We start from the raw sequence: 12298 nt of genomic DNA, 5'->3' as shown, positions 1-12298 counted from the left end.
CAATAGTGTTGATTGTTGAAAAATATTATGATTCCTCAAGTCATGTGATACTACATGCCTAATTATGGATTTCTGGCTACTTTTAGCCAAACATCTTCAACCCAACATGCAACAATGCAACAAAAAACACTGAGCAGAGTGTCCCATTCACAGTGCTGTCATAAATACTAACCATGGATTGAGCCGTACTCACAAACAGTGATTCATGTCACATGAATCAATGTTTGTGTATTTGTTGACAAACTGAAGCCTACAGTACATAACCAAAGATACTCTAGCACAGACAGTAAAGCCTACATAAGCCACAAAGACATTACTGTACTTACTAGTCTAGCAACAAGATGGCCGGTTCAGCATTGGTCCTTCTTGCACCCAAGGGCTTTTCTCTGAACTCCTGCTCCAAACTTTGACCCTCGTCTGCTCCTTGGCTTGGCCTCCCTCTCTTCTTCTCGTCCTCTGTCCTCTTCGGTCTCCTCTTCCTCAGAAACAGGGAACACATTGAAAGTAATGAGCTAGCTAACGTTAGCTTCTTCTACGCCAAAGGTGTTGATGTCGGTGTGGCGCCAAAATGCGATACGTCTTCTCGCGAGAGGTTGATGGCAGGTAAGACACGGCAGGTGTGCGTGTGCCACACGGTACCACAAGAAACGTCGAAAGGGGGACTACCTGCAAGGACGGGGCATATTAAACCCAACGCCTTTTATTTCTGTTTGCTTATCCACTAACAGGTTGTTTACAGCAACATAAACAAGCTTACCAGTTGGATAAGTCTTCTATTCCCACGACAAACGTCTCATAGCTCAGCAAAGTCCTGATTCAAGATCTGAGGGTCAAAAGTGGGTGAATCTCTCCGGAAGTTATGCTTCCTGCTTCATTAGTCCATTGTTTTTTTGTTATATAAAATATTAATGAAGAATATTAATAAGAACAAGAATTACCTAATAATTAGGTATTCTTATTAATATTATTATCTTATTATATTATTAATTAGGTCCTAATTAATCCCCAAAGGGAAATTCATCACAGCAGTGTAGTTAACATGTCTGGAGAGGAACACATTATTTTGTCCTCCATGAACAGATAAATTTCCTCTCGAGCCCAAAGACTTTAATTTCGTATTGAGCAACAATGCATGTTTGAGCGAGCAATGCAACACAACAAATACAACATTTTAGCACTCTTTTTATTTTCAGTTGGCTTCTCCTGTTAGTTAAATGGCAGATGCATTTTTTTTTCCATATGTACACAACCTATAAAAATAGACAGGCAAATGAGGGAGAAGACAGAGGAAAAGCCACTCTCATCATTATGTACATCAATATAGAACATCATATTTTAATCACACTATTAACACAAAAACAAACAAACCTATAACAGATGTAGTGCTCAACGTAGGACACTGATGCAAACCTTTTTTTCTGTTCCTAAAACATCAATGACATCAAAGCGAACCACAGACTCCTCATCACAAAAACTATTTCTGAAAAATAGAAAATGGCTTCAGTAAATTTTACAGTTTTACAGGTGAATATCCCGTTCGTAATGATCATGAATTCCCATTCCAATTAACTTAACTCAAATAACTTAAATATTAGACAACCAAATAATCTGAGTGAATTCATAAATTTACTGTTAGCAGCGTTGGTGTATCAACCAGTACCCTCATTTTGGAGTATCATTTGTACATCATTCATTCATTCATTTTCACATTGGGCAAAAAATATATCATCAATTTTATTTTCTGTACTGGGATACATTTTATGGACAATTTTCTTTGTCAAAACAGTAAGTCCTGCCATGTTGGTTTGGGTACTTGCATCTTTTATTACAAAAATAAGAGCTTTAGTAGAAAAGCTGTAGACATTGTTTGGTAAAGTGTGGGTTCACATTAAGCTCAGTGAAATGCAGTATCATCCACCAGTTTGTTTTGAGCAAATCTACAGAACAATTAAATAACCTAGTGTGCATGTATGAGAATCAATAACACCAACAACAACAACAACAACAAAAAAAAACGGAAGACGTGGCTCAGTGCATTTGACAGAAATTCCTTTACCTCACTGTGCTGCAAACACAAGGATTTCAAAGCCCTTTACGCTACATGTTCGGTCACGTCTTTGTTGCAACATTGCCGCCTGGTAGCAAATCAAGAGAGCTTCCTGTCAACAGTAGAAAAGTATGTTTGTCTTCTCAAAAAGGAACAAGGAACTTGGAAATGCTCTTGTCACAATGCAAGCAAAAATACTCAAGGCAGATCTTGTCCACTGACCTGGACACATGAAAATAAAACTGACACAAGATGTGTGTAGGCTGGTAGGAAGTGTGTCTTTAAATGATCGTGTTTGTGTATGTGTGTGTGTGTGTGTGTCGAGGGGTCCTTTCAGTTGCTGCACACATAGCATGGTCCTCCAGGTACTATAAATACTGCACTCCCTATTGATTAGTTTAAGCGTACAGTGTCTGTGGGGATCACAGTGAGAGAAGGTCAGTTTATGTGTGTGTGGGTGTGTGTGTGTGCATATTAATGCATGTACAGTGCGTTGTGAGTGCATCATCGAGCCCCAGGACCACCGGGGCCCTTGCCCTTCCTGACTGCGGCGTGGCTGCTGTGGTGGTGGCTGTGGACCAACTGTTTGTGTGGGCTCGGGGTGGAAGCGCCTCCTTTGGCCTGGGGGGACGAGCTTCTGTTGGGGTGGAAGGCAGGGCTGGTACCAGACCGGCCCAGGGAAGGCTGCAGGGGACTGGATGCAGCGAGGCCTGCTGGGAAAAGGAGGGACGGAGCAGAAACTCAACAGAATTCCAAAAGAACTGAACCAGAATTTTCACATTTTCTACTTTAATAAGTTAACTTGTAATGTCCAGAACACAGCAGACTACTTCTTCCACCCCCTCGATATGTTTTTTTTTTTTTGCCAGATTTATTTGTTCTTTCATGTCCCAGCAAACTGTTTTGGCAGCCTCATCCACAACTAGCTGGCTAAGTTTTGGCCAAAGCATCATGGGAAAAAAAAAATGCCAATCAACATTACACTCAGCAAAAAATAGTTTTAAGTAAACTGATCCAACACTGCTAAGTACATACTCAAAGTCTGTTAAGAGTTATCATGTTGTTCTAAAGTGGGACACAGCTACAGCTGGGCTGAAGTAACAGCAGCCTGTCACATTTTTATTTGACAGAAATTTTAATCTTAGTTTGAAAACATCTCAATGCAGCTCTTAACCACAACAACAAAATTGCTCAACAAGAAGTTCTGAGAATGGTGCTGGGCAGAAAAACGCCACACAAACACAAACACACACACAGGGCTGAGTACTTGACAGAAACAATGTTCCCACATGTCAGTTAACAAAGACTTCTCCTTTCAATTGTAACTTGGTTTTCAGAAAAACAAGGTTAGCTTCGCCAGCCTTTGGCTACAGTTACTGGTTCTCTGAAAACCAAGTGTTCCTCAACATGTCAAACTGTGGAGAGTGAAGCCTGTGACCACACAGAGTCCATGTCCACAACCATCACAAACAGACGTGTACACAGTGTGTCAGTGTGTGTGTACAAAGACTGACAGCAGATGCAACAATCCACTGACCTTTAGAAACACTGTAGCCATAAGCAGCATAAGCTGCAGCTGATGCAGCTGCTGCTCCAGCCATCGCCCCTGCCATGGCTGCCGCGCTGCCCGCCGTGGATTTACGCCCACGTCCTTTTCCTCCAGACTTGGCCCCGCCTCCGGATCCTTTAGGCCGCCCCCGGCTCCGCCCCGACCTGCCTCTGCCGGGACTGATGGCATCTGAAGTTGAAACACCTGAAGACAGAAGCAAACACATGAGAGGAAAATTTTAATATGCCATGTTTTTTCAGTTTTTTTTATATATATAACCCTCCTGGTGGAATGACAGTAAATTTTGCCTTAAAAGGATACTTCACCTAAAATTGATAATTCACCAACCATCTACTCACTGTCATGCCAACAAAGGGTTTGGAGAACTTTCAGAGTTATCAAAACGCTTTTGGGGCGGTCCAGCTGGCAACGGATTTTCATATAATGGCGGCGGATAGAGCTCAGTTTTGAATCGTCCAAAACACACACTATGAAACATCCAAATAGCTCCATACTGCTCGTCTGTACTGACCCAAGTGTCCTCAAGCCGCCACATGAAAAAGTTGTTTGGAAAAAATTAACGTGATCTCTGTTTTTACCCTTGTTGTAGTAGTAGCTCCCAGTGGCTCTGTTGATGTTTGTGCGCATGTGCGAGATTTGCTGCGAGATTGTTCATTCATCATTGTTAGAGTGCCTATCGTTGTAAACCATGGATGTAAACACAGAATTTTTTCCAAACAACTTTTTTATGTCGGGGCTTCAGGACACTTGCGTCAGTACAGACGAGCAGTATGGAGGTATTTGGATGTACACATAGTGTGTGTTTTGGACGATTCAAAAGTGAGCACCATCCACCGCCATTATATGAAAATCTGTTGCCATCTCCCCCCCCCCCACCCGGAATTCCAAAAGGGTTTTGATAACTCCAAAAGTTCCCCCAACCCGTCCTTGGCATGACAGTGAATAAAAAAATGGTGAATTATTATTATTATTTTGGGTGAAGTATCCCTTTAAACTACTTATTGATTTATTTATTACATGGTGGGCAGAAATACTCTACTGGAGGACACATGTTGTGTCTGGCTTGACTTTAGCCCAGGCTTTCAGGGACTCTGTGGTAATTCTACTGTAATACAGACAAATTATTACACGTTAATCATTACTCATCATTACCATAAGTACAGACTCGAGCAAAAATAAGATCCATGCTCTCATTTTCCACTGTATGCGGGATCAGAGCCAATGTCTGGCTCTCTGGTTTTGATCCTAATCCTCCAGTATCCTCTCCCCTCTCCCTGACTCCTCGTGTCTCTCCGCCCGTCTGCATTTTCTTTGCATGTTTCATGTCATATAAAAGCCGTCTACATGGGAGGAGAGGAGCCTGTTCTATCACCAACACGCAGGATCCTCCGATCCTCATGTCTAGTCTCCACTCCTCTGCATTTTCTCTGCATGTTTACCTTCAAAGCATGTGGTATGAAACCTGTCTACAGGGGAGGAGGGGAGCCTTTCCTATCACTAACACACAGGCACAGATCAAACGACGCTTCGCAAATCCTTCGCTCTACCCCTCCCTTCAGAGCCCTTAATCTCACTCTTCCTCCCAAGTTCTCCGACTGCTCCCTGATGCTATAACCTTCATGCTGTTTCCCAAACCTTTTATTATAACGTCATCTGCATCCCAGGCGAGCAGGAGCCATCAATAATCTTACTGGCAGGAGCCTCTTAGCATGGCAGTGAAAATCATTAATGGGTTTCAATGAGGCAGCATGTATTTAAGAGGGATTATTGTACAGCAACACATCCAGGGTTCAGATATGGAGGCAAAAAAAGGGAGAAAAAAAAGCAAAACACATTCAATATCTCTCTGGATCCTGTAGCACAGAACATACGAAACACTGCAACCAGGACAAAATAACACCCTCATAAATCTAAATAATCAGCTGCATAATGAACATGTGAGCTAACACACCACTTGTCTGAATGGACACCACCAGCCTGTTAAAACACACAGTCCTGATAGTGGAGAGAACATACGGACTTCTGTGTGGAGGAACGACCTCCTTGTAAGTCGCACCGAGCGTCGTTCTAACACAATAACTCTATCTCTCAGATAACACGCAGGTTATGTTTCACTTGGCACGTCTGCAGCTTTTTAGACTGAAGGCCATCTGAAGAGGTTACGTGCACCAAGATTACTGTTATTTAGGAAGCCATCAAACATGAACACTGACAGTGGGAGTCATACTACTGGTGAAAAAAGAAATATGAACCAAAATCTGTCATTTATGAACTAATAAGAGCTTCAATATCCTGCACTTTGGGGTTGAACTAAAGCTTCTGGAGATCCATATAGATCTGGGTCCTTCGACTTTTAGCGACTACCTTTGCTGTTTTTGTAGACTGATATATTTCAATTTAATGATATTCTCTTGGTGCTAAGTAATAACCTGGCAAAACTTTCACATTTTAGAGCATTACCAGCTAAAGGTACTCCAACATATCAAAATAAAAGTATTCTTTACACTAAATGGCCCATGGCTCCAGTCCAAGTGTACAGTATAGTATATTAAAAGGTGGCCAAGGTGGAGCTAATTTGAACTATTTCATAAACTGCTGTGAACTACAACCTATGATAAAGCATTACATTTTAAAGGCTTGTAGCGCCGCATTATGTAATAATGTCATACATTTTCACCTCATGATGTAATGACGCCGCATTTTGTAATAATCCGACACAATTTGTGATAAAATTCTTGAACGTAATATGTAATAAACATTTTGTAATAAGTTGTTTCATAATGCATCGAATTATTACAAAATGCAGGTGTTGCACTTTTTTAATGAAAAAAAATGTAATAATTTGGTGCATTACGTAACAACTCATTACAAAATGTGGCAAAGTTTATTACATATTGCGTTCAAGAATTTTATTACAAAATGTGGCAGATTCGACAAAATGCAGCGTTATTACATCATGAGATGAACATTTTTGATATTATTACATAATGCAGCGCTACAATGCTGATCATACATGTATATTCTAAATAGAAAATGTTGTAATAGTTGCCACAGAGTGTAGAAGTATACAGCTGCATAAAATGAAAATATTAAAATACAAATACAAAATTTACTCAGAATTGTACATTCCTTGGTTACATCAAAGACGGTTTAGAAACCAAGACGACCCATGACGAGTCAGCTTCCTGTATACATGTCACATGGGCTTCTCCACAGCCCCGCCCCTTTTGGAGACTAGCAGCAGTCTTGAGTCTATTGACTCCGATGCGAGAATAGAACGTGAACACGGATTATGGCTGATTATTTCGCCCACTAGGAACTGAAGTAAATACTGGACTCATTTTTCACAAGCCACATCTCTTCTGAACATTTTGACACAAAAATGGCAATTTTCAGACGAACAAATCAGGAGAAAATGAACTTTGTTCCAGACCTGTCTCTGGCTCAACAACACACTCTCGTGAGATTTGGCACAGATCTCCTAGGCAACGTCAAACAAATGTTCGCGAACGCCCGCTCTAATTATTTTAATAATTTTCCTCATGCTAACTATGACTGTTAGCTGTGTAAATATTTAATGTTATCATAAAAAATATAAATATCTCACTTTCATCTACCTACAACTTTTATAAATCCACACACACGTTTATGACACGAAGTGGGGGGGCGTGTGTGACCATGCCCAGACAGGAAGTGTAACCGTTTCATCTTTTTAGTATATAGAGGATCTTTGGTTACATGTTGCAGATACCCACTCCCTCTGAATTCAAAGGTCAAAGGTCAGCCAGACTCATTGTTCTCTCACCATTCATGTTGTCAGAGACTGATCCAGACACGGAGGCTGGAGAGTTGGTGGCACGGGACTGCGGCGCAGAAGACACCGGGTCGTCCACGATGACCAGCATGTCGCTGCTGCTCTCGTCGGCGTCGGCGTCCGGCGGCAGCGAGCCGGGCTGCAGCTCGCTGCTCAGGGAGATCTGACCACGCACAGGAGCACACACAGACACACACACAGGCTGGGGGTCAGCGCCACGGGGAACAGGAGAGATCGGGCCAGTACAGTGAAGGGAAAGAGTGGAGGAGAGGTTCTAGGAACAGAGAGGAGGTGGAGGGAAAAGATGGAATACAAAAAAAGACAGAGAAAGATAAAGAAAGAGTAACAGAGGAGAAAAATAAAAGAGAGAAGCATGGAAGGAGAGGAATCAATAATAGATGATGGGAAGAGACAGAGGATGGGAAGAGGAAGTTGGGTTGGAAAGTTTAAAAGCAAAAGATGCACAACAAGAGAGTGAGTTTATGGATACATGCCAAAGCAGCCACTAACAATCCACTACAAGATAAATCACTGTCACGTTCTATCGCTCCCTCCTCCTCCTCCTCTTCCTCCACTCAGTCCCTCACCTCGCTGAAGGGACTGGGCATGGCCGAGTCCATCTCCACGCTGATGAAGGAGTCATCTCCGTCTGCAGAGAGGTTGGAGTTGTCGGCCGAGGGCGCGTGGGAGATGACCAAGTTCACCTCCTTTTTCCTCTTGCTCTCCGACTCCTCGTTCTTCTTCTGCAGGTTGGACACACGGAGCAGCAGCAGGACAGAGGGAGGGGGACAAGTTAAGTTTGGTGCTCTTGTTTTAATTGAAGCCCTAAGACCGGCTATATGGAGTCAGTGTGTGCTTGGCCTGTCCGTCTGTCCAGAACTTAATGACCAGGGGCCAGATTGCCATGTAACCTGGTATGGATATAGTCCCCAGAGGATGATTTCTAACGATTTCTCTGACCCCCTCTGACCCTCACATCACATCTCAACTACTCTGCCCAATGACAAGGTATCTCCAATGAATATTTGGATTTCTTTTGGATATTCCTTCCTTTGGATATTTAACTTTTAATGTCTGGGGTGACACCTTAAAGGTACATTGTGTAGGAATTACTCCCATCTGGCGTTACGGTTGTATATCGCAAGCAACTCAGTCGTATTTTTCATGCTGCATTCACGTGAAATTGGGCAGACAGCCGCTGCACGTAACAGCATAAACAAGCCTCTATGTAAACAAGTGGTCCATCAGCACGAGGCAAATACACATGACAATATGTTGTCATGGCGATGTCGTATTGTTTACCTGACCCACGTTTTACCGGCTTTCTCTCAACTTCTGTGACTAAAATGACATCTGGTTTGTTACCGACGGCCGTCTGCCCGACTGCACGTGAATGCAGCATCAGTGTAACGCTCAATTCCTCCTCACTGCGTTACCGCGGTGACTTTTCACAGATGCCACCTCCACCTGAGCCGACAGCTCCTGTGTCTCCGGTGAGTTTCCGTGGTTTCCTACCGCCACGCTGCCACTGAACGTAAAAACATGGCGACACGACATGGCAGCCAGCACCGAGCTTACCCGCTTGATGTATATATGAATGATATGAACGACAAATTCAGAGCTTACCGGAACACTTCAGTTTGTTGATGGGGGTGATTACTGATTCATTTTGATCAAAATAATAGATTTTCGTGAATAGATAACAGGAGAAGTTACACAATGTCCCTTTAACACCAGAATACAAAAATGATTTGAGTCACACTGCAATTAAGTTTTAAATGAGATTTCCTCAGTAAGCTGCAGCCCTCTCTGTTCTCTTTCCAATGTGTCCTTTCCTTCCTACATTACATCATTCCTTCCCTTCTCACCTTGTTACTTCCTGCCCTCCACCCTAAATGTGTTTTATCTTTTCTTATTTCACTCTGCCCGTCCTTCCTGTGGCGTCCAGCTGCAAACAGAGAAGACTGCAGGGGTTTCAGGTTGCACAGTAACGCACCTTCTCAGCGTACTTCTCCCTCTTCCTCTTGCGCTCCTTCACCTTGCTGCACTCCTCCTGCTGCCTCTTCTCGTCCTGCCTCTGCCGCACTGAAGGGAAGGACACAGTGTGTTACTTCCTAGTAATAATATTTAATTATATAGTAATTTTCTTCAGAAAGCTGCAAAGTGCTTCACAAACTGAATTTTTAAAAAGACAACAACAACAAATCAGCATTAAAACAATAAAAACACTCCTAACAAAGACAAAAAATTGAATTCAAGCAGAAATAAAAGCTTCCATAAAAAGAGAACGTTTTGAGATGAGATTTAAAAACAGTAACAGAATCAGTAGACCTAATCTTCGAAGGTAAACGGTTCCACAGTTCGGGGACTTGGACTATAAATTCCCAATGGCCCTGAGCAGAAGACCACAACTGAGCCAGGCTTATGAGGAGCTAAACGGGCCCTGATGTAGTTTTGGGCTAGATCATGTCAGGGTTATAAAGTGAAGTGCTTGTGTGGTAAGAGTTGGCTTATGTGAACTAAAGGAAAAGAAAACGTTAAGACAAAGATTAAACTGTGTGTTGGACTCACGCTTCTTCTCCAGCTCGTCATCGTCCAGTAGCAGGCTGACCACCTCTTTGGGTTTGAGTGTGTCTGGTTTGAAGTTGCCTCCAGAGATCACCACCCGTTGGATCTTATTACACAACAACAGAACAGAATTAAAATCTACACCATGATGCTGTTTATTTATTGACTGTCCCAAAAAAAAAGAGGCTTTTTAAAAACCCCAAACCCTGCGCCATATACTGTGTTTCAGACCTCGCTCTTCTCCTTGGCCCGCTGCAGGATCCTCTCCTCGATGGTTCCCTGGCAGATGAGGCGATAGACGGTGACCTGCTTGGTCTGACCCAGCCTGTGAGCTCTGTCCATGGCCTGCTGGTCCACGGTCGGGTTCCAGTCGCTGTCGTAGAAGATCACCTGAGGCAAAAAAACAGCACAAATACATCAAAGTCACATTTTCAGAATTCCCTTTTCCACCCCTGCTGTTGTTGTTGTTTACCACATGGTTCAATCTGATTATGATGGGATGTAGACCGCCTCTTCCCTGTGATTTCTCAGACTAATTACAGTGATGTGTTGTCCCATGTGAACTGCCCTTTAACATGACAGATGTCCTGTGGTAACAATCACTTCAGTCTCATTGTCAGAAAGCTAATCCCACTTGAACGGCCTTATAGGGACACAAAGGGAGATTACACTGAGTGATGTTGGGAGGCACAGGGACCCCCACCCCACCCCCTTTCAGTTTATGCACATCTATAGTTTATCATCGTTAAAGGTATAGTATGTAGGAATTACCCCCATCTAGCGGTGCGGTTGCATATCGGAACGTATTCTTGATGTTGCATTCACGTGAAATCAGGCAGACGTCAGACAGACAACAGATGCTGCATGTAACAGGATAACAGCACGAGACAAAACAATACAGGCGTGACTATGTTGTCATGGTGATGTCGTATTGTTTACCTGAACCACGTTTTACCGTCTTTATCTTGTAGAGTAAAATGACATCCGGTTGGTTTGCCGACGGCATCATTCAGGTGCCTGACTGCACCTGAATGCAACATCAATGCCTCCGTCCTTCCTCATACTAGTGATGACAGTTTTAACAGGCGCTTTTTGCTAATAAAAAGCCAAATAAGTTACATACTGGGGCTTTAAGTCAACATATTATTAACACAGATCATCCCTGATTCCTCTTTCCTGGCTCTGATAGTAAAAGAAAAACACGTAGTGGAGAACGTTCAGTCTTTTTGGCTATCGGCTACATATAAATATGTATACGGGTAATATGGGAAACATTAGTGCTGCTTAAACTTTTGCTTTTGCATCGGTCAAGTGTTTCTCCCAGAGTGTGTGGATGACTCACAGTGTCAGCAGCAGTCAGGTTGATGCCAAGCCCTCCGGCCCTCGTACTCAGCAGAAACACAAAGATATCCGTCCTGCGAGGGGTAGTGGAAGGGGTGGGGGTGGAGGACGGGGAACAAAGAGGGTGGGAGAGACACACAAAATCACACTTTATCATAGTATCATTTACAAATGCAGCTGCAATGCAAACACCCATACGTCATGGCATGAAATGAAGTTACAGTGCGAGTTAAGAACCCAAATGTCAAGACAACGTTACACCCAGCAGAGAGAGCGGGCGTGACGGCGCGTTCAGAGCTGTCAGAGAGGAGCGGGGAGGGAAATCAAACACGCACTTCACACCGACTGTAGAGTCCTGCACAATAAAGCTGTTTGAATAAACCACAAGCGCTCTCACCTGCAACAAGAGCCAGAGCAACAGCAGCGCCTCAGAGCTGCATGGTAATGTAAAACAGAGCGTGTGGACCGAATCTAAACACACACACACACACACACACACACACACACACACACACACACACACACATACTGTAGACTTCATTAATCTTTACCCACCGACTCTGGAAGTCAGCCACCATGTCTCTGCGTTCAGAAATCTTTGAGGACCCGTCCAGGCGCATGTAGGTGTGCTTACGATAAACCATGTACTCCTGGAATGAAAGGAGAAAAATAATTAGAGAAACCAACCAGGCAGTTACAGTATGTGGAGCTGGACCCAGCTCTCCACTTCATCTGCTGTTTGTCAGAAAAAGACTCAGCAGAGTTCAGATCAGTGGATTTTCTCCCAAAAATGTAAATATTCAACAGTTGTCATATACAATCAGTGTCTGTATTTGATGATTATCAAAGGAACTAAAGTTGTTCTTTTCTAAACTTTGAAAGATCTGCACAGAATTCATGAATAAAGCTTTTGAATACATTAAGCTGCAGCCTTGAACCCTCCTGGATCACCTCTAGC

The 12298-nt window shown here is 43.1% G+C and overlaps 1 protein-coding gene across 2 annotated transcripts in view; it reads right to left on the bottom strand.

Moving 5' to 3' along the window:
* Positions 1 to 1209: 1209 nt before the first annotated feature.
* ino80 (INO80 complex ATPase subunit) overlaps positions 1210 to 12298 on the bottom strand; it is a 47826-nt gene continuing 36737 nt past the window's right edge. Inside the window, exons 29-37 of one of the 2 annotated variants that reach the window (XM_084000650.1) lie at positions 11896 to 11990; positions 11342 to 11414; positions 10231 to 10389; positions 10003 to 10105; positions 9428 to 9516; positions 8019 to 8174; positions 7423 to 7594; positions 3585 to 3800; positions 1210 to 2760 (exon numbers count right to left, since the gene is read on the bottom strand). In XM_084000650.1, the coding sequence (XP_083856776.1) occupies positions 2552 to 2760; positions 3585 to 3800; positions 7423 to 7594; positions 8019 to 8174; positions 9428 to 9516; positions 10003 to 10105; positions 10231 to 10389; positions 11342 to 11414; positions 11896 to 11990 (1272 nt within the window). In that variant the 3' untranslated portion in view covers positions 1210 to 2551. The remainder of the gene's footprint in view (positions 2761 to 3584; positions 3801 to 7422; positions 7595 to 8018; positions 8175 to 9427; positions 9517 to 10002; positions 10106 to 10230; positions 10390 to 11341; positions 11415 to 11895; positions 11991 to 12298) is intronic. The other variant, XM_084000651.1, reaches the window with a different exon arrangement.

This window comes from Trachurus trachurus (genome assembly GCF_905171665.1).
Source record: "Trachurus trachurus genome assembly, chromosome: 24".
In the NCBI taxonomy this organism is placed as follows: domain Eukaryota; kingdom Metazoa; phylum Chordata; class Actinopteri; order Carangiformes; family Carangidae; genus Trachurus; species Trachurus trachurus.
The sequence above is the reverse complement of the archived record's forward strand: the minus strand, read 5'-3'. Positions and strand labels throughout refer to the sequence as shown.